General features: G+C 36.7%; 1 protein-coding gene across 1 annotated transcript; it reads left to right on the top strand.

Moving 5' to 3' along the window:
- Positions 1 to 17,973: 17,973 nt before the first annotated feature.
- Positions 17,974 to 23,515, top strand: LOC131802044 (uncharacterized). Its single transcript, XM_059121390.1, has 5 exons — positions 17,974 to 17,999; positions 18,068 to 18,526; positions 18,617 to 19,499; positions 19,578 to 23,385; positions 23,445 to 23,515. Exons 1-4 carry the CDS (start codon positions 17,974 to 17,976, stop codon positions 23,190 to 23,192), a joined length of 4,983 nt encoding a protein of 1,660 aa, XP_058977373.1. The 3' UTR covers positions 23,193 to 23,385; positions 23,445 to 23,515.
- The last annotated feature ends 280 nt before the right edge of the window (positions 23,516 to 23,795 follow it).

The raw sequence follows: 23,795 nt of genomic DNA, 5'->3' as shown, positions 1-23,795 counted from the left end.
GAAGACTTGTAGAAACCACACAACATTATTGTTTTTTCTCAAAAATATTTTTTAAAACATTAACCAAAGTAAAAAATATTAAGTTCGGTGGGCGGAGCTTTTGATACCACCCACCTTTGGGTAATGGAAACATTTTTATAAAAATTTATCCAAATTTAAACGTGTTCCACTTTAAACTACAAATACTGGTAAGACCGTTTGGTTAATGCGGTCAATCTTAAAAAAAAAAACATGAAATGAGTGAGGCCGTTATGTAGGGGCCATAACAAAACCGGAATCTCTATGGACAATTTTATACTTCAAGGATTGTCATCTACCAAATCGATTTTGTTGCCTTTTACTTTTCTGTATTAATAATACAATTATTGAAATTATAGCGTTCTCCTAAAACGTGATTAAAAACCTGGAGTGCCTGCACTTCTTTCTCTCATTAATCCAGAATGACACCCTTATATACATTTTCTAAAAAAAAAATATTTCGGTTTCAAAGAAATATATATCCAAATAAATGCATTTCGAAAAAAAAACGAAATTACTATTCGATTTTTCCATTCTATTTAAACCGATGTGGTAAGGCTCACACCACTCGAGGGCCTATCTGTATAGCTTTTGAACAATTTGATGTACGAAATGTAATTTGGCAAATATTCGAGTAAAGAACAGGAATTGAGTGTTCATCTTCCACTGCGTTGTTGTTGCCGATGATGACATCGTAAAAAGTTAATGCCATTTTATGAATATTAGCAATCAAAATGCAATGGGTTTTTGTATTCGCCATAAGAGAACGGGCGCGTGTGAGAGCATATTTTATCCTGTGTTTCACATTCGATACGTTTGATATTTTTATGGGTTATGATTGTAATAAAATAAATTGCTTCATATTGTTTTCCTTTGATTACAATTCCTTTTTCCTGGTGTAGTTTGGTGTGTGCGGAATTTAACCTAAAGCATATAGACATACATGGAATTACAGTGAAATTTGACAGGTTTGAAAATACAATTCATATTGTTATCATACCATATGGTAAAGTATTTCCTTGTATCATTCTCAGGTTCGCCGTTTTTAGAGCTAACTTTTTAATACATGTGTATATGCGCCTTATGTACTTTGGAGAATCCTTTGAATGATGTGTATCATTAATAAAGTGTATGTTATTTTTTCCCACGCAGCAATATGGCAGTCTATCACGATTTCTCTAACTCCCAAAAAAATATTCAAAACGGGTTGGTCATATTTCAAAAAAATATATATATAAATAAATAAATAAAAATAAAAAAAATTGTTTCCTGTCAGTAAGCGAAACTCTCAAACAAGATGTCACATACCAAACGTTCTTCCACACCAGCTAGATCTTCTCTAAAAAAGTAAATTGAAATACCACAATAGATCCATGTTATCGTACCCTTTTAAAAACATCCTTTGGAAAATTTTTTATGTCGACAAAATTGCCAAAATTTGGCGTTGACTTGTTTTTTTGATCTGGTAAAATAGTCTATCATGGAATCGTTTACTCTGATTTCCAATCCGACTTTATAATCCTTGGACCGTATTGTAATTTGAAAAATAGGTACCTTATATTACTATTCTTAAGATTGTATAATTATCTGTGACAGACACTTGAAAAGACATCTGCTTGCAATGACTTCACGGTTTTTGTCAGTACTTGGAACGAGAAATTCAAATGCAATTTAAGACTATTCACAAAGTCAAAAAGAACGCCAGCATAATTTGTCACTGCTATTCCGCTCCCTTCTTTTCCTATTTGGGTGGCCAGATAAAATGTCAGTACAACTGGCGTTGAAATAAGAGTTATTATTTTCTAGTCGTTTTTTTTTTTTTTTTTTTTCATTACAAATGCGAAATTTCCACCCAGCCACTCCCCATGGCAGAAAATGAATTCGCCTTTCAACAGGCGGACTTAGTTCTTGACAATATTTTTTTCGACGACAATGTCATTTTAATGAGACGCGCAAAATGTCATAAATTTTATGCCTGACTAGACGTTTTCAACGACAATATTTTTACCATTTCCCTTTTTGTTACTCGTTTCTCGTTCTTGTGCATTGGAGACATTCCCCGAATGCATTTGAATCACTGATAATTTCATTCAAATGCTTCTGTCCGTCAGCAAAGAATGCAAATAAAAACTAGACTTGGAATGACAGAAAATCGCTCTGTCAAATATTCGCAAGAAATATTTGAGTTAAAAATTAATTAAATGTCAGTGAGTATTGAAGATGGTGCAAATGTATTTATAAAAATTGTAAAGTTATAGATTTATTTTTGATTTTGAGAATGTGTTAATTTTTTCATTCTTCTAAAATGGACCAAAAAATAATTAAATAATAACTCTCGCAAAATGTGAAATCAGTGTCCGATTTTCAGCAATATTTGAGCAAGTATAAAAAACCAAACCCAAACTTGGAACATAGTAATATTTAGATATATAAGTAGCGAAAATTAATAATGTTCATCCACTTATTCCCATACCTGCTGGACAAAGTATGAAAATTTAAAATAATTGAAAAATAATAGAGTTCTCGATATAGTTCAAACTTGGTTCGTGGTAATATTTATATTAGGCTTTGGTCAGGAGCGAACATGTAAAATATTATCCAAGATCTTCTCGTTTCTTCCATAAAATATGCAATTAGTGTCAAATTTCCTTCAGGCTTCGAAGATCCCAATAAGATACCATTAAATCTGCTTGAAGATTCTCTTTATGGTGCCCATCCACAAAGGGTCATGACTCTCATAAATTGCGAAATTATTCCCCAGGTCGGCTCAAAGTTTCCACATTTCAATAGGTATAGTAACGTTAAATCTGGTGCAAAAACGTTCACCAGAGAAGGTGGTCATATTCTGAGTGTAATATCACCTTTTATTACATTATTGAGAACAGATGTAAATGAAGCTTTAATTTAGGGAAAGAGACGTTTACTGCCGTTCAAATATTTACTGTCGACTTCTCAAAAATAATTATTTACATTATTTCATCTCAAATCTACATCTAGATTGCCTCTAACCATGTGTATATTTCAGCCATCCATCAGAATATATTTCCTAGCTAGCTTTCTTGGCCCCTATTTATAGTCACTTGACCGCTAAGTCATCATCATCATCACCGGTGTTTCCTTTATGCCATTTCGCCTGTTCCTGGTTGAGGTTTGCAACAAAATTCTTACACTAAAAGATCTTGGCATTAAGAAGGTAGAAAGGTGGTTGTCTGTTGTGTCTGTCCGTGTACGAAATACGTGCATGTCTGCGTGTGTGAGCGTCGGAGGGAAAAAGTTCGTCTCTGTATTGAAGTGGTTATGTCCTCTGTATTCCATTACTTCACTCCTCAATGTGCTGTCTGCTAACCAGCTAGTCAGCCAGCTATCCAACCAACTTAACACTCAGCACTTGACGTTAATTGGCTTTGATTGTTACTGTCTTCCTTGTAGAACTATAATGGGGATAGAGCTAAGCTAAGGTTAAGAAAACATAACGTCTATTAAAGGTTAGACAGTTGAGGCAATTGCTCGAAAGCCATAAGGCAGAAACGAAAGTTTCCCATGCTATTGGCCAGCCATATTCGTGGTCATCAAAGCAGGAACATTTGGCAAAGCGACCAACACTCATTGTAGGGTATCGCCTACACAAGTAAATTGTCAAAGTTCAAAGGAAACAACAACTAAAACATATCCATGCCATTAACACTAAGTCATCTTCGTGAACATTGGCAACCGCCATGGAGAAGCATTCCTTCATGGCATCGCGTGTAAAGGTGAAAACGGAAGCAAACAAGGTGCTAAATTATAGTGAGTGTTTCGATGGCAAACAAAATACTTTGATTTCTTGATTAAGCCAATTAACATTTCATCGCAGTCAATATTTTTTGGGCGGAAGTGACTGCTTCCAATCGGACAATGGCGGTGGTAACACCCAATGGAATTAACAACGCAGAGCTGTTGAAGCGTTTTCGTAGACACATCAATGTCAGGTTTGGGATTCAATTTGTGTTGGGGTTGGTGGGGCATCCGAAGAGTTGAGGCTTTCAAATTGTTGCCACAAACCATAATTAATTTGTGTCTATACAGCATTTCCTTTCAGATGGTGATGGAGTTAAATCATCGTTCAATCATAAATAACCGTTGACATCAGATCCCGAGAAGCTTCTTAGCAGACTTGAATCTTCCACTTTGCCATCATCAGTTTATCCAAAAGCGGTTTATGCTGGCATGCCAGTCAGTGGCTTTAAATCCGCATATTTCCTTTTTCTGATTCGACTTGTGTTATCTCTAACAGTTGGTTTTTACCGCATTAACTCGACATTTGTGTGGCAACAAAAATGGGTGAAGAAACGACAGAGGAAGTAGACACTTGGGGGTGGGATCAATTTTTGGAACCGACATTCAGCCATATATTTGGAGACATATACGAGCACGAAGAGAGATAAATTTAAAATATTTTTTTTTTTTTCAAAGCGTTCATATGAACATGAACCTAAACATGAACCTAAAAAAATAACTAACCTGTATGCAGAATTCATTTCGAGTTGTTTAAAAGAGAAAACTGGAAAAATTACCAGAGGAGAGGACATTCCATCACATCTACCATGCCACTATGTATAAATCTAAAAAAAACTTATTACAAATAAAATGATGGTAATTACATAACTTCAATGTGAACCGCTCCCAATCAAGCGGAATTTATCATTGTAAGCGTAGCTTTAGATGGGCAAAAGAAAAAATATGAAAATGTTTCCAATACATGTACTTGACTTCAAACATACACATGTTGTACAAAAACTCATTTCCTTTCATTTCATTTCCATCTCGAGTTCTAGGAAAATATGGGTGATACTAACATGACACAACATGCATGAATATTATGACTATGCATTATAGCCCAGCATACACAACAACAGCTATAACAATGGAGAATACCCTCTCGTTTCTAGCGAATAGATCTTGAGTAGCTCCCACATCTCGTTTCCGCAATTCCCGGATAGGATGGAAAATACAAAAAAAGAACAACACTTTGTTTTTCGAGCACAGGCGGAAGTAAATGAATAGCTGTGATTTATCCTTAACCCAAATAAATGTGTTGTTGTACGGATATCCTTTGGCAACAACAAAGGTCTCAATGCAAAATTTATTGCTTATGAACATGACACATATTCGAGAGGGCAACGCAATCAAAGGCAACTGGAGGAAAAAGATTTGCTAAACGTTTCAGTTAGGCAGACAGTTCAGTTTATGAATAGAGAAGTTGATTTATTTATTTTTGTATTCGATGTTTGAACAGTTGAAATGTTCGGTGTTGAAAATTTTGAAAACAAAATAACCATTTAGTATTAAGCGATTAAAATTGTTTATTTATTGCGATACAATAATTGATGTTAAAAAACAATCAGATTATATTATTATTTCATTACAAAGAAAATGAAAACTTATAGAGAGAGAGAGAATTTGTAGCTCTAAATTGAATATTATGTGTTTATTTTCTATCGCATGGGTCTTATGTCTTACATCAATTTCAATGATCATACATGTTTTCCAAACAAAATGCCACAGATGTAATATATGCCTTATAAAAAATATAATTTTTTGAAAATTAAATATAAACTAAAACGTTAGTTATTTCCATATAAAAGTGAAAAATAACTATAGAATCACAAGTAAAATGCCAACACAATTCTTGAAATATTACTTTACGAAAATGCTAAATTACCAACAATCCGATTTAAAAGTATACAAGGTGCATCCTGCGAGTTAAAAAATATATCTGAACCCTCAAATCGAACCTTCTGAGACTCAAACATTTTCATTCGCATGTATATATAATCCCACCCTTCGTTGTTAAGATTGTAGATTTGTTTAGGAATATAAATCAAAAAGAATTTAGTTTCTAGACCAATTTCAAGATTTACTTTCATCTTTCGACCAAACTGTGTGTTATGGCCTTTGCTGATTATTATTTTCAATTTCGCTTTACAGATAATTTCTCTAGAATATAAATTGACTATGTTTTCCTTGGGAAATTATCACTGACTATGAGTCCTGCATAATAACGGATGTAATTAATAAACACCATCCTTCTAAGTTATTTTGTTACCGACCGTCATTCTCATCCGATGCGAGGTGAAAGCATTTCGGTTCATTTTCATGTTAACTAGTTATGAAGTAACAAGATTAACAGAGTACATCGAGGGTGGGGAGTTTCCCTCTTAAGTCCATGCGATTTCCACAACATCGTAGAGAACATCATTATTTACAAGAAATACGACTCATTGCTTGTCGTTGGAGTTTATTTTTCAATTTCGCCACGAGAAGAACCGAATTAATATGCAACACGTGCATTTCGTGAGATCCCTTAATATTGCTGAATGAATACACGATGTCCTTATTTGTACACGAATAGTCATCGAATTCCGATATGAAGGAACGAAAGTTAATAAAAAGAAGGAAAGAAAATTTGTTTACCGACTGATGAAAATTTGTTAACATCAAAAAGTACCTCTTCAACGCACACACGCTCAGTGCTGTACGGAGAACTGAAGGGTATTTCCTCGAACAACATGGAAACTCCATGTGGGTCTGTGTATTTGTGTGGACGTAGTGTGTCAAAGGAATCGTGAAAGGGAGTAGAACGTGCGTAAAAAACATACGTGCTTTGAATCCTCAAAGCCATCGTTCCCATTTGTATCCTGCATACTTTAAGCCCCATATCTGCTTGCAGCTATGTATTCGCAAAACAAAATATAATTTTTCAACAACATTTTAATAACAAACTGAGAAATGGTTAAAATAGGTGCTGAACGTACGGAGAGCAGAGGTTTGAAGGCGAAGGGAAGGATGACAGCAACATCACATCCATTTAAAATATAGATGTCGCAAAGGTTATGATAAAGTAATCAATTCTTGGCGACAATAAAACTAATTTGTTGCTATTTCGATAACACAACTCACAGCAGGCCCGCACAACATCAATCACAGCCTGAGGTATGGATGCATAGTGTTGTTGGCGGATGGTTCTAGGAGTAATACACTTTGTTCTTGAATTCATGAAATCATAATTTTGAATTATTGGCGTGTAAGGCATAGCAAATGGGGTTGATATTTTTAATTTGGAATGGCGACATTCAATTCGTTATCAAGACTATCTCGTGCGCTTCCGGCAGCATTCTAATAATAATTTTGCCATGGTACAACGAATACAAGGTAGGCCATAGCTACGGATAAATTCAATTTATTTTAATTGCACGGCATATCATGTGTGTAACTATGTTGTGTTTGTGGGTATATTCTTTTCAATTGGAAATTTAAAGGAATTTTGTTTGCAAAATATCTAAAAGGCTTATAACAAGCTTATTCACGAACAAAATTTACTCGTTTCGTGATGAAATAAATCTTTAAATATATATAGAACATTAATGGTTCTTACACTACATTCAATATATGTAGGTAATTTTTCTTAAAAATTTCCTTAATTCTATTTACCTTGTATGTAGTAAAATATTTGCTCCATTTAAAACATTCTTCTTCTTTTAGAGAAGTGGGATGTCGGACCCCTATTAGGTTGATATAAAATCCCCACCTTTGATGTCCAATATAGACGCAATTTTGTTACATCAAACGGTACTCAAACACTAAATATCAAAGATGATGTTGGGATTGTTGCCTTCTCCGAGAGAAATTCTAATAATATAGAATTTTCCAGGCACCATGAATTCTTTGGAAAATCTGGTGTTTATTTCTTTCCGAATCTCGCTTGATCTTCCTGTCTACGATACTCTAAAGATTTTCTATGGGGTTTAGGTCAGATGATTGTGCCTGCCATGACAAAACAGCGATTTTTGACTCCCGCCACCAACCTTTGACAAGTTTTGATGCATGTTTGGGATCATTGTCATGCTGAAACACCCAAAAAAGCGAATATTGTCCTCAGCGAAAGGGAACAACGTGATGTCCAACTCATCTTTGTAAACAAACCGATTCATAACTTCCTTTATTGCATGGATAGACCCAAGTCCATAGGAAGAAAAACAGCGCCACGCCATTTTTGACTCTCCCTCATGCTTCACTTTAACCGTGCAATACTGCGGCTTGAATCTTTCATTTTTTGTTTTTCTCACCGTAAAATTTTTCATGTCTGAGCCTTTAATATTAAACGTAGACTCATCCCAGGATAAAATGTTTTTCCATTAATATGGATTCCAATTAATATTATCGTTTCCGAAAGCCATGCTGGCTTTCCGATATTTTCAGATATAAACGGCTCTTTTTGATGGCTTACGGGCATGCAGACCAGCTGCCACTACTCGTCTACTCACTGATCTCGAGCTTATATCCAATGATAGCTCTCTCACCTCATCAGTTGAACTCTTAAATGATTGTTTCTTATTTCTCGCACAATTTGTTGATCAATATGGGCTAAAGTTTTTCACGGGCTTCATCCGTTATAGACTGTTACTACTGATCCAGTTTCATAAAACCGACATAGTATACGAGAAATCACAGAAATATTTATGAAATATTTCTCGGAAATCATTTTCTTCGATAGCTTGTTTTCATAGTCACTGATAATTTGCTGTTTTATTCATGTACTGTATTTGTTTCTAGTCATTTTTTAACATTTTTTGGGAGGTGCTAAAAAACGAAAACAAACGCGTGCTGTTGTAAAAAACTTCTCCAAAAATGATTAATAACAAGCGAAATTTGTTAAAGGAGGCAAAATGCGATAACTATAACAGTAAAAACAGCTGAAATTGCAGCGATCATATGAAAGTACAACAGAGTTGCTTTAGTTTTGTCCAAGCCAAAATTTGGTTAATTGCCTTTACCATACATTATTTTTTATATAAAAATTAGTTTTGGTTTTTCGTTTTAAGTTTTTAAAAAGTAAATAAAGTGTCTAATTTAAAACTAGAAAAAACTTTTTAGTTTTCTTATGTTTTAAAAAAGTTACAGGGCATTCAATCCCCTTGTAATTTCAGTTGCTTTAGTTTTGGCCACCAGTGTAGATACGAATTGTAATTAGGAAAACTAAATGAATAATTGGAAAAAGTTAGAATTAGTTAGAGAATTTGCTCCAGAATCACCATTGGTATGGATGGCCGAGATAAGGTGGAAATATGGACATATATCATTTATTTAGTATTTTTTGTGAACAATCGAAATTTTGCATGATGGCCACTCATGAAGGGAAGCAGTGATGTAAAATAAATTCTGGTAAAAATGCCACTAAAATTATGTAAATACCGAATATCGGGAGGTACCGTTATGGGAGCTATACGAAATCGTGGACCGATATTACTTATCTTCGAACTTGACTTGCCTGCAGACAAAAGACTCATCTGAGCAAAATTTTAGCTTCCAATTTTAATTCGTTTTGACTTCATCGTGATTACAATTTTGTTAGGTCTAAAACTATAATTTAGATGAGTTACAAACGGAATGACGAACTTAATATATCCTCAATACTATGTGTGATAGAGGATTTACAATTATCGAAAAATTTAGATTCATTGAACGGATAGAGTAGAAATCGGTCATTGAATATGAAGGCCAGTAATAGAGTTTACGAGGAATATTCAATAGTTGATTTTTGCAAATAAATAGTGGAACTTTACAAAAAATACTAAAATGTACTGAATTATATGGATAACAAAAGAATTGAGACTTTTGTAAAATTAGTGTGAGGATCACTGTTAAAGTGTAGCGTTCTTGGGAAAAAATTTTAATATTTTTTTACAAAAATATAAAATGGGCAATAGTTGATAGTTTTGTGTTGCTTAGGATTGTTACGTATTATAATTGAACGAAAACAACCAAATATTATGGAAATGATCATTATGGAGTGAAAGGTATTAAATGTGTGTAATACTGTTACGAGTGTGTGAACAGGGTTAGATTTCTGAAAATTTTAAAATACAACGATTTTCAAAAATTGGTGGCAAGTTTGTGCCACTGGTATTAGAATTTCTAAATGGTATATCATTGATATTCTATCGAATAGCGTTCGTATTGTTGGGGCTGTAGATCTCTGTCGTTGTTTTTTCATTTCGTTTGTATGAATAAGCTTTGTTGCATCCAACTAATGTTTTTAAAAAAGAAATGTTTGACAACTTTTTTGTTTCACAATTCAATTATACTTTCGCTACGCTCCACCCATCTTTTTGCTGAAGAACTAACCTGCTAAAGTTTCTAGCTTCGCAATAGCAATTTTCTCTTAAGTTTTTTTTCGGTTCACTCATTTGTAACATTTTAATTAAATTGCTGTCACATATATCTTATCTCGGCTTTTTCAGCATTTTTTGGAAAGATAACTGTTTAAGACGCACTGTTCTTATGAGTTTTTATTTACCAAGAAGCCATTGCGGACAAGAAAAGCTTTGACGTCCCAATGAGATAACAATTAAATATGAACGAGTTAAATTATAGACACAAATTATTTTCGGAACGATGGTTGCAAAACAGAATCCAAAATCTGTTTATTGGACCTATTAAAGAACATAATACATTTGTATGTATGTATGTATGTACGTATTCGTGCCATAGTCGTCGGCATAAAAAGTAATGTGCAGAGCTACCCAATGCACTGTTCGCAGCGATGTTCGAAAAAAGCCATTGAAATTCCACCCTTCTACGTTTGTTTGCCATCGTCGTTGCTCTCTCAGGAACCTTTATGTTTTTGGTTCGCCGATTCAAGCTATCGCCAACCACAAACACGGTTTTAAATTGTAGATGAAAATGGGGGACCTGTGTTCTACGACTCTATTTGCTTGTTTAGTTTTATTGCCAGGCCAAATGTTTTTGCTCCTCTACCTTTGCAGCGTCATTTGAATTCAGGGCTCTTCTTAGAAGTCATAATTTTGGTTTTTGCTTCCATCTCTGTTTGCGGTTTTATGTTGTTATGTTGCTCCTCATCCCTTACCCCAGCAACTGCAGCCGCTTCGGTTGGGCAAGTGTTTACAATGTTTAATGGCGATTGTAGCCTTTGGCTGTCTCCCATGTCTGCAGTGGAGCTGGGCAGAGTTGGACTTTGTCCAAAATTATTGTACGGCTGCCAGATAATTATCCGTTGATTATTTTGTGGTTTTCCGCTATTGAGCATCTCCTGGTTTACGTTTCGTTTTGTTCACCAAATCCAATGTTGGTGAATGCAACAATTTTTGTCGATTACAATTCCCCTGCATTACCAAAGGCAACAGAGCGGTTCTGTGCAGCAAGCACAATCAGCCTTGCACACAGAGCTACACTCTCGTGCTAGTCCTGCGAGTCATTGAACACCAAACAAAATTGTTTTAGACTTTGTATGTGTGTGTGTGTGGATTTGTGTGTGTATATGCTTAGTGTAATGTGCATACATGTGGCACATGAGAATAGCCTTCCTCAAAGGAAAATAAATGTGTTCGAATTGCCGCATACCGTATAGGCTGTGGCGGAAGTAAATTATGCCTGTTGGCTGAATTGGAAAATGAGCAAAAGATAATTTTTGTTGGTTTGTTTTTGTGATTTGGACCCTGTCTGAATGTTCCATAAAATGTTGTTATCTCCAATAAGGCCGATTTCATATTGATGTAGTAAACTGTGGACAATTTGTCGAACATATCACATGACTTGAATCGGCAAATTTTATATTTTAGTCTACAAGAATTAAAGATGATGATGAAATGCGGAACACAAGTCGCCAATGGTTGATTCATTCGTTGAAATCTTGTTCAGAACTAGTATCTATTTTACTTCGATCTATTAAAATATGCCGAAAATGACAATGCTCGAAAATCCTTTCAAGCTTACATCCCAAAGATTTTCCTAACAAAAGGCAAAATAGAAAAGTAGGCGATCCGACAATGTGTGCATTGTTCAACGGTGACAGTTTGTGGCTATTTTCCGTTACTCATAACTGTAGGGCATGCGAACACAGCGGCCATAACAAAACGTAAATTATATGCGACGTGCCACTAATGACAATTCATTGCAAACACCACAAGTGGCCAGGAGAACGACAGCCGTATTTAGCGGCGACTGCCGTTGCCGTTGTCATGATGGCATTCATCTGCTCATGAATAATGCAAATTTGTTCAGCTACCTCTGACTACCACGCGGTTCTACCACGGTGACGCTTTGTTTGTGTGTTCTGTTGCATTTTCCGTAATGCAATGATTTGGTTGAGGGTGATGACCATGGACGACGGTGTCGTCTCCACACCAGTTGATGTCAGTTAGAAAAATAATTTTGAGTGAAATGCCAACCAACAATTAAGGCTTGCTCAATGGACACACATGCCGTCCGCGTTGGAAGCCTGATGAATTGCATTTGAATGAGGTTGCGGCAATTGCAATTTTCGATTTTAAGGGTGACAAAAACAAAAATTAACATTTCTAAAATTCCAAAATCAAAGAGGACACTTTACATGTAATTGGATAGATAGATAAGATTGATTAAAATCAAATCTGAAAGCAAATCGGAAACTGTGTAGCCTGAACTAATTAAATTAATGGCTCAAAATTGCCCTCAGCTGTCTACTCCATCTCTCCTCCTATCTCTTCACGGCCAATGTTGGATTCTATGTTTAATTTGGTGTTATGCCGAATAAAAGCAAAACTAATCACGCTGCTGTGCTGACCACATTTAATCAAATGAAGTGCGTTCAGCGCTTTTGCCGGTGTGTGGCTTTCATTGTCTGCAATTGTGGTACTGATGACCAATGCCTTTGGTGGCTTTTCTGTTTTTAGGTAGAAATCCTTTTGAATGGTTGTTGCATAAAAAAATTCATCGGCACCTGGCATTGAATTGTGCTTTAAAATACTTAAATAAAAAAAATAGTTTGAATTGCATTTTAAAATGCAAACATAAGCTGAGCATTTAAAAACAGTTTATATTTTTTTCTCAATCTGCGTTTCAAGACAGCTACATAATTTGATTCTGTAGTCGAGTACAAATTGATCGGAAATATTTTCCGTTTTCCGGAAAGTGCAAACTAACTTTTGCTGGTGCTATGTTATTTTCAGAAATTACGCGAATATCTTAGGCATTTCAAGCGAAGAAGAATCTATCAGTGTTTGAGTATATACAGGGTGACATGAAAACACTGCAACCAACTTCAGACTGCTGTCATTTCTAAGCCACTCGTCCAACAGCTCTAAAAATTATTCTAGTGAGAGCTCATTATATTGTTTAGGTGAGAATTTTCTAGAAAAAAAGTTAATCGTCTGGCTGGTATGCACGATAACTCTCGAAGGGAGTATCCGATTTGGTTCAAACTTATCAAATATAAGATCGAGGTATCCACACAAAAGGTCAAAATTTACAAAAAAAAATATTTTACGGCACAGGAAGATAAACGATTTTGCTCCAACTTTGCAAATCGTAATATTTGCATCAGTGCTAGGTCAGGTGGGAAAATGAGCAATATTGGTTCACGTCATCAAGTACAACCTGCCCCAAAGGGCCAACAATTATGAATAATTATAACTCTCATAAAATGTGAGGTAAGAGTCCGATTGTCTTCGACTTACACACATACAATATTTTTATTAACCCAAGGTCTGGTACAAAGGTGGAATATATTGGTCCACTCCTTTTAACATTTACTAAAAATTATCACATATCTCATATAAAGTGAAGAAAGTAACCAATATAGTCCAAACATGGCACGTCGCAATATTTATATCATATTTATTTAGGTCCGATACGAAATGAGCAATATTGACTCATGTCTTCGTAACCTACTCCATAGAGGCTCTACAATTTGAATTATCATAACAGAACTCTATTTTAATTATCTAACATTGGCTGAGGGTATCCATTTGTGGACAAAACCGACTGACTTGTTCATTTAATATCTATTTTTTATTTTATTTTTTAATATTATGTAGCTTTTTAAGTTTAGAGGAATTTATTATAAAATGGTAAAATTATTATGAATATCTTCACATATTATTTTATAAACCACCACCATAGTATGAACTCTCAGTAGGTCGTCATAAAGATAGATTCGACACCTAGAAACGAATTTAGGTAGTAGGGTAACACGTAGTTTGCCAGTAGGCCTTAAATAAAGTCAATATGGATCCATATTCTATTATATAGGAGAAGAAATTGTCTATATGGGTCCTCGCTTTCATGTAGTCTTTATTAAACGGCTCCCCCGTACCTCTGTAAATGACTCAATGTGTAAAACTCTTCCGATCTTGCCATATTGTGAATTTTTATGTTTTGAAACGTGTATTTAAAAATGAAATTTATTAATCGTAGTGAGGTATCAGGGAATTATTAATTGGCTAAAGGTCTATTATTTAATGCCATAAACATGTCTCTCCTTCATTTCAGATTATTCAACTTCAGCAAACTATAAAGATTTTCGGATAAACAGCACATTATCCAGGATGGATACCGACTATGTTGAATCTACTTCCAGCAGTGCAATGTCCAAAATTGGAGCATTATTCACGTTTACTTCGCCGGCAGTGAAAAAATTGTTAGGTTGGAAACAAGGAGACGAAGAAGAAAAATGGGCCGAAAAAGCTGTAGACAGTTTGGTTAAAAAACTAAAAAAGCGTCCGGGAGCCATAGAGGAATTAGAAAGAGCTCTATCGTGTCCAGGGCAGCCATATAAGTGCGTGACTTTACCAAGATCTTTGGATGGACGCCTGCAGGTACGTTCTGAGGAAATGTAATGTGATTTCTGTGTGTGTGATTTCTTTATATTTGGCTGGAAAACCACAAGTGGCTATCGTTAGAGCACTCCAGCATTTAAATGTGAATAATTCGTTTGTGTCTCAACGTAGAACGACGTCAAGGAAGTGGATGAAATAAAACAGCAACATCAGCAGAAATGGTTCGAAAAGTAAAGAAGCGACTTGATCGAAACCCGAGTCGTAGTGGCCGAAAAATGGCTCGTGAGCTGAACATATCGCAATATTCCATTCGACAAATATTGAAAAATGTGCTCGGTGTAAGGTCATTGAAATTCCAAAAAGTGCTAGAAATTACACCGTCACAGGAAGAATATAGACTCAAAAGAGATAAAAAGTTGATTCGCTTGGCCGAAAGTGGTGAACTGCCGAATTTGGTTTTCTCCGATGAGAAAACATTCGTTGTCCAGCAGTTTGTAAACAAACAAAATGCTCGTGTTTACTTGCCAAAGAGGTCAGCTGAAGATGTGCACCTTCGGTTGGCCACCAGAACTCAAGCGCCGGCCATGGTAATGGTGTGGGCCGCCATCGGTCACTCTCCGCTCGTATTAATCGACCGTAGCATCAGAATAAATTCCGAAAATATTCTGGAGGGTGTGTTAAAGCCTTGGGCACGCAAACATTTTGGGCGCAGACCTTGGACATTCCAACAGGACTCAGCAGGATCGCACTGAGTACGCGCCACCCAAGAAGAGTTCCTCTCTTTATTTCCAGCGCACAATGGCCACCAAAATCTCCGGATTCCAATCCGTTAGACTATTTTGGAAAGCAAGGTTGGCACTAAGAAATACCAAAGTGTCGATCACCTCAAGCAAGCGCTTCGCCGGAAATGGGTCAAAAAATCGCAGAGCAATATTCGGGCAGCGTGTGACGGTTTCATTGGCCGCTTGAAGGCCATAATTCGTGCCAAAGGTGACCAACTCGAACAAATCTAAACTTATTCTAAAATGTGATGTTATTTCCGACATTTTTTGCTTTCATTGAATAAAATTAAAAAAAAAAAACGTAAAAATTATGGTGTTTGACTTTGTTGCTTTTTTATTTCACCCTGTATATCTACACGTTTATTTATTTTTGTTTGTACTTGGCTTGTTTCATTATTTCGTGAGAAAGTCTTTCTAATGCTGTAGATTGATAAGATTTATACCGAAGTTTTTGCAAAATTCATCTGGAAACCCAGTTCGATGGATGGTTAGTTATAGAGCACCGTTGCAGCAAAGAATTCTTCTTGGATATTTATAAAAAAAAAATAATAATAATAATAATAAATAAATAAATAATACATCTATATATATAAAAGAAAGTTGTGTTAGTTACTACGCTTATAACTTAAGAACCGCTGAACTGATTTTAACGATTCATACAAATTCGGAATTGTCTCCTGTCCAAAAAGAATAATATCCAAAAAATCGCGGATATTATTTTTTCATTTTTACTTTTGAAATGTACAATATTAATGTTTTATTTTGCATGATTTTTTTCCATTTTGACTTTCGTTTTTCTAATGTACATTTGTAGTGTTTTTAATATTTTATTTTTGAATTCGAATATTAATACCAATTTATTTAATTGACTTTATTTTTTGAGAACTGAAATTGAAAGCGGGTTACATGGAAGTGTAGTACCGAATTTTGTGGTAGCGAAACGGAATAGATGATATCGAAATAATTTAACGCTGTCACACCAAAGTTAAAAGATAATTACTTTTTCAAAATCGCTAAAAAATCACGAAGAAGATATTTCATTGCATTCTCAAATCGGGAAAAAATCGAAAAAAAAATTCAATGGAATCGAATTTTAAAATAATAGTACATTCTATTAACAAACTTTGTCAGGATCTTTAAACATTTGCTGTAAAAAATCAGCAAACAAGTTGAAGATTTTTTCAATTTGTTATTCTTCCTCTGTCAATTTTTTTCAACTTGTATTATCATATTGAATTCAGTGAATTTTTTGTGAACAAAATAAAGAATAAATTTGAACTATATTCAATTTTTCACCAAAAAAAAAAAAAAAAAAAAAATGAAAGAAGTGCGAAATAGGATGTTAACTGACATTTACCTTTCAACTCCAGGGCCACCATCGTGGTTCAGCGATGGAAGATGCGTACACATTCAAACAAACAAAAATGACCGAAAAAGTCTAATGGGGCTCATTTAAAAGCGTGGACCTACTTCTTTCATGTGACAATAATCCGTCCAATGAGAGCTCAAAATGCAAAATTCTTAGGGAATACAATCAGTAAAATACAAAATTTAAAGTGTGCAATATAGTAGAGCGAATGGGACTTTTAGTAAGAAAAGGATTTCTATCCTTCTAGAAATTCTTCCCAAACATTCAAGATACCTTAAATCGCTTTTGCAGGTCATGATATCGATCATAACTCACGGATAAGGGTACAACCCGTGTTGTAGATCAGGCCTATTATTTGATGTTATCGATAATTGTTATTTTGATTCTATCGATTATTATTTGCATTGTCACTTTGTATTGAATTACCGCAGTTTGCTGATTCCTCTTTCTTTGCATATTTGTGCTTATCGTTGCTGAGCGCAATTAGCTCATTTTAAATTTGATATTCGTTGAAGAAGGAGGCGCAAAACTGCGGTAAGTGTCCGTCATTTATATTTGTATTTTTTGGTAAATTAACAGTTATGTTTTCGTAGAAATAAACGCAGCAACAATATAAACGTGTTTTATTGTCCGTTTAACGCAAGCCTCCTGCCCTTCTAGCCGCAGTCAGCAACATTTTTTTATTTCGCATTTTGCTGTTATTGTATGTTGCAGTTTTTTGTATTTTCATACAAAGAACTGAGTTTGTTGCCGTGGTAATTGTTGGTGGACACAAAATAAGCAACCTTTTGGAAAATGTTACAGCATACTCCACCACGCCGGAGTCCTCGTCTGCAAGGAAATATAAATGCAGATGCTGTAACAGATGATCATCCTGATCAGACTCAGCCAGAGTCAATGCTAATTAGTGTCACAAACAAAACAACCACACAAACTGCCGGAGGTAATATTAAAAGTGGGGAACAGCCTATAACCTCACGTGTTGTGCAGCCAGCACCTATTTCCTCCATGGAATTAAATGGAAATCCAGCCACTACAGTAAGTGGCCACCAACAGCAAACTATCGGACAGAAGATGTCAGTGCCGATGTCGACTACAAGTCCTGCCAGTCCATCAGAGACGCAAAGACAAGTCAACCTATTGAAAAGCCAGCTATCGGAAACACAAAAGAAGCTGACCAACAGCAACCGCCAATGCCATGAACTCCAAAATGCACTCCGAAACGTATCATCCCAGGTAAGTGACCATAACCTCACATCAGTTTCAACCTCGCAAACGCCATTTGCAATCGCCATTGACACCAGAGCCGCCATGCCGCCAACAGCATTTGGGTCCCGCTATACCAATTGCCCAACCACACACACATATACAACCGCCGCCATGTTTCAGCCTGTAGCAAGCACCAGAGCCGTTATGCCGTCGACGTACGCTGCCTCAGCAATTGGAAACTTAACTGCAGCGACAGTGGCGAGCGCATCCTCTGCCGCGATGCCACTACTACAATCAGCACCAACTGCAGCCAGCAGTAATGCCAGCGCTGCTACGACCTGTTCAATGCCATTATGGGAGCCATTGCAAAATTTTCAACACTTTGATACTTTTCCAAATCCAAGCATACCTGCGATCACAATGCCAAGAAAAATTCAAGATTTGCCAGAATTCAGTGGTGATCCAGACGACTGGCCATTATTTTATACAGCTTTCAACCAGTCAACTGCAGCATATGGTTACACGAATTTGGAAAATAATCAACGTTTGCACAAGTAGCTCAAAGGTGAAGCCAGAGAAGTCGTCAAATCACTGCTTATTCATCCTGACAACGTCGACGACATAATTAAACAACTCTGTTTTAGATTTGGTAGACCGGAGCAGCTCATACATAGTCAGTTACGCCAAGCCAGGGAATTGCCTCAGATTTCGGAAAATAACTTAGGGAAGTTAGTGCCATTTTCAACAAAAGTTAAAAATTTAGCTGTTTTCCTGCAATCCGTGAATGGACAAAATCACATTGCTAACCCTACACTTCTGGAGGAGTTGGTGTCGAAGCTTCCAATGAGTAAGAAATTAGAATGGGCCAGGGTAGCCACTCAAATTCAACCATATCCTACAATAATACATTTCAGCGATTGGCTTTGCGAGATTGCTAATTTAATATGCATAGTGCAGGATGTGGAATATAAAGACCAAAAGCGCCGTGTTTTATTGCATTCCACCGGACAACAAATACAATGCCCTATGTGCCAGGGCCAACATAGGATTTATGATTGCCGCCGGTTTTTAAACCTGAATGTTCCAGATAGATGGAAACAAGTTAAAAAAAATCGTGCCTGTTTTTCCTGTTTGCACACTGGACATATAACCCGAGACTGTCGACGTAGACGAGTATGCCCTGAGGAAGGATGCGAGCGAAGGCATCATAAATTACTTCATGAGTGCACCACCCCCTGTGTTCCACCACCAACTTTGGCGAATCCTGATCCTAAATCTCAACAAAATGTTCTCAGTTGCAATTCCGAAGATAAGAAGAAACTTCTTTTTAGGGTTCTGCCTGTAACATTGTACGGGAACAATTGTTCAATGGAAGTCTACGCCCTCTTTGATGATGGATCATCCATCACCATGATGGACAGCGATATTGCCGAAAAAATAGGGATAAGAGGAAAGAATACTTCGCTCAATGTTCAATGGTTCGGAGGCCGATCAGCCAGAGAGCCCGTGACATCCTTCAACATAAAAGTGAGTGGATCTGGTAAAAAGGGTTGCCATCTACTAAAAAATGTGTATGCAGTATCTAATCTCAACCTTCCGATGCAGTCCTTGAGTCAAGATGAAATTTTATCAGCCTTTAAGAACTGTAAATTTCCTCCCGTGAAACCCTACTCCAATGTAGTGCCAAAGCTTTTGATTGGATTGGACCACGCGTCTCTAGGGTTGCCATCGAATTGTAAAATAAATAATGAATTTGGACCATTTGCATGTAATACGGAATTGGGATGGGTTGTTTTCGGGCCATGTCACTCTTTATCCTCAATTCAGAAGTCATCTTTGTTTATTTCGGTGGAAAACAAAGACGAATTACATCAAATAGTAGCTGATTATTTTAATGTGGAAGGTATGGGAGTTAGATCTGCTCCTTTAGTTGAAAGCGATGATGATGTTAGAGCCAAGAGAATTCTTGAAGAAACCACTCAACGAATTGGAGATCGATTTCAAACTGGGCTGTTGTGGAAACAAGGTGAGATTCGTCTCCCAGATAGTTACCCGATGGCACTTAGTCGTCTGGAAGGAATTGAAAGGAAGATGAAACGAGATCCCAAGTTCTCTGCGGCCTACAGGGAAATTATAGATAAATACATAGAGAAAGGATATGTTCGGAAACTACAATCAGACGAGGTACGAATTTCTAGTGAAAGAAAATGGTATTTGCCGCATTTCGGGGTAGTCAACCCGAACAAACCTGAAAAGTTAAGACTCGTTTTTGATGCAGCCGCCAAGGTAAACAATATTTCGCTGAATTCTATGCTGTTAAAAGGACCTCAAAATATAGCTTCCTTGTTGACTATACTGTATAATTTCCGCCGAGGCAAAATAGCAGTTGGTGCCGATATATGTGAAATGTTTCACCAAGTTAAAATTCAGCCGAGTGATAGAGTTTCCCAGCGATTCCTATGGAGGGATGGAAATCAGAAAGAGCCACCGGGTGTATACGAGATGCAGGTCATGATCTTCGGTGCAGCCTGCTCACCATGCTCAGCCATTTTTGTCATGAAAGCAAATGCTAAAGAACATTTGCACTATAATCCAAGAGCGATTGAAGCCATTAGCGAGAACCATTATGTTGATGATTTTGTAGATAGCTTTGAAAGTGTAGATGAAGCTATCATTATTTCTAAACAAGTGAAAGAAATTCACAAAAATGGCGGATTTGAATTGAGGAACTTCATATCAAACTCGAAGGATGTCTCCCAGACACTTGATGGTAGTTTGAAAGCAATGCCGATTAATAACGGAGCAGAGAAGGTCTTAGGATTATATTGGGAGCCTTCTAGTGATACGTTTATGTTCAACTTAAAATTCAATCGAGTCGATTCATCCATAATTTCTGGAGAACTGAAACCAACAAAAAGGAAACTTTTAAGCATTATAATGTCTATATTTGACCCCCTTGGACTTTTGGGCCACTTTACAGTGGGTGGAAAATTATTAATGCGACAGATTTGGAAACACGATTGTCGATGGGATGATATTATTCCTGACGATTTACATGCCATATGGGAAAGGTGGAGAGGTCAGATGAAAAATGTTGCCAAATTTAGCGTCCCTAGACATTATTTTCAAACAGGTTTGCCAACATCACTACAGCTTCATATCTTTGTTGATGCCAGTGAGGATGCCTTTGCTGCAGTGGCATATTGGAGGTACATTTCGAATGAGTACACTGATACCAGCTTCATCACTTCTAAAATTAAATGTGCACCTCTGAAAAAAGTTACGATTCCGCGTCTGGAGCTACAAGCTGCCGTTTTGGGAACTAGATTAATGCAGACTATTATGTCATCTCATATTTTGACCCCAGAAAAGATTGTTTTGTGGAGTGACTCCACAACAGTGTTACGATGGATAGCCAGCAGCCACAGACAATATAAACAGTACGTCGCCCATCGAATTTCTGAAATATTGTCATCAACAAAAATAGAGAATTGGAGATGGGTTCCAACAAGTGAAAATGTAGCCGATGAAGGCACCAGGTCATTCAACAATATTGACTTTTCCATGTCGTCCCGATGGTTAAGAGGTCCTGCTTTCTTGAGAATGACTGAACATGACTGGCCTACTAGAGTAATTGACACCACCTGTGCTAATGATATTGAGGAAAATCATCCGAAAACATCATTATTGATTGTTGAGAATGATTTTATTGATTTTAACCGGTTTTCGTCATTTACAAGAATAATAAGGTCGACTTGTTGGATTATTCGTTTTGTGAAAAGATGCCGAAATATTTTTGACGATTCGGAACAGTATGGTCTCACGTCCCGTGAATTAAATTGCGCCGAAGAAATATTATGCCGCCTAGTACAAAGAGAAAGGTTTTCTGCCGAGTTAAGTTGCATTGAAAAAGGGCAGCCAGTTTCAAAGAACAGTAGTTTGATTAGTTTATCTCCCTATATTGATGGTAATGGTCTTTTAAGAGTATATGGAAGAATAGATGCTGCCAGCTACCTATCATACAACGTGAAAAGGCCAATAATATTGCCTAAAAATCATCAGTTTACGAAACTTTTAGTCATGCATCATCATCGCCAGATGATGCACCAAAATCACGAGGCTACGGTGTGTGAAATTCGAAAAAAGTATTGGATACCACAAGTACGTTCTTTGTTGAAGACAGTAGTTGCCGAGTGTTTTTTATGCCGATCTAGAAAATGTTTACCACGATTGCCCATCATGGGGCAGCTGCCATTAGACCGCCTTGATCCTAATATTCCGCCGTTCAAATATACAGGACTTGATTATTTTGGACCAATTACTGTAACAATTGGAAGGAGATCCGAGAAAAGGTGGGTAGCATTGTTTACATGCTTAACAATACGTGCTATACATCTGGAATTAGCGCATGACTTGTCAACGGATTCGTGTATCATTGCCATAAGGAATTTCATTAATCGTAGAGGTGTTCCAACCAGGATTCGTTCCGATAACGGGACAAATTTTATTGGGGCCAACGAGGAGTCTAAAAGATTCACCGAAGCCTTTGATGCTAATAGAATCCAGAGTGAGTTATCCAAGAGAGGAATTGAATGGATTTTTAATTGTCCGGCTAATCCTTCGGAAGGTGGCGCTTGGGAAAGAATGGTACAGTGTGTGAAAAAAGTTTTGCGGCATACACTGAAAGAAATCTCACCTCGAGAACATGTACTACAGTCTCTTTTAATCGAAGCAGAGAATATAGTGAATTCCCGCCCACTAACTCACTTGCCAATAAGTCCTGATGAGGAGGAACCACTTACTCCTAACCATTTTTTAATTGGCTCGGGAAATGTTGCACCTACCCCGCCAGTGAATGAACCCGACGGGAAGCTTTTTTCCCTGAAAAAACAATGGAGAGTTCTGAGGTGTCTTCGAGATAGATTTTGGAAGCGGTGGATTGCAGAATACTTACCCACTCTCACCAGGAGAGTTAAGTGGTGTGAATATACTCAACCAATCAGTGCTGGAAATGTGGTTTTCATCTGCGACCCAAATGTTCCAAGGAGTCAATGGCGGAGAGGTTTGGTCACTTGTGTCTACACGGGTACGGATGGTGTGCCAAGAAGAGCTGATGTGAAGACTTCGTCCGGAGTACTGCAACGTCCGGTATCCAAGTTAGCTGTTTTGGACATAGAAATTAGTGAAGCTGATCGCTCCACGGGGGTGGGGGTGTTGTAGATCAGGCCTATTATTTGATGTTATCGATAATTGTTATTTTGATTCTATCGATTATTATTTGCATTGTCACTTTGTATTGAATTACCGCAGTTTGCTGATTCCTCTTTCTTTGCATATTTGTGCTTATCGTTGCTGAGCGCAATTAGCTCATTTTAAATTTGATATTCGTTGAAGAAGGAGGCGCAAAACTGCGGTAAGTGTCCGTCATTTATATTTGTATTTTTTGGTAAATTAACAGTTATGTTTTCGTAGAAATAAACGCAGCAACAATATAAACGTGTTTTATTGTCCGTTTAACGCAAGCCTCCTGCCCTTCTAGCCGCAGTCAGCAACAACCCGATTTCATATTTATATAACCATCGTATGATTTAAGCTATTTTTGGGGTCTTGGCCACTTTTTTACATTTTTTTGGCCCTTATTTGGCATCTTTGTTTCTATGGGGGTAAAGAACATCTTCGCATAAAATTTTAAATTTTCAGAGTAGGGCCCATTTTGGTCTTGACCACATTCATCAATTGATTTGGCTAAAAATTATATTTATGCTACCTGGGGTAGGGAACCATCATACAGATAATTGCCACATCGGAATTTATTTAAGTAAA

The sequence above is a fragment of the Musca domestica genome, unplaced genomic scaffold (genome assembly GCF_030504385.1).
Source record: "Musca domestica strain aabys unplaced genomic scaffold, Musca_domestica.polishedcontigs.V.1.1 19, whole genome shotgun sequence".
NCBI classification, from domain to species: domain Eukaryota; kingdom Metazoa; phylum Arthropoda; class Insecta; order Diptera; family Muscidae; genus Musca; species Musca domestica.
Note: the sequence above shows the minus strand (reverse complement) of the source record. Positions and strands in the feature narration are given on the sequence as shown.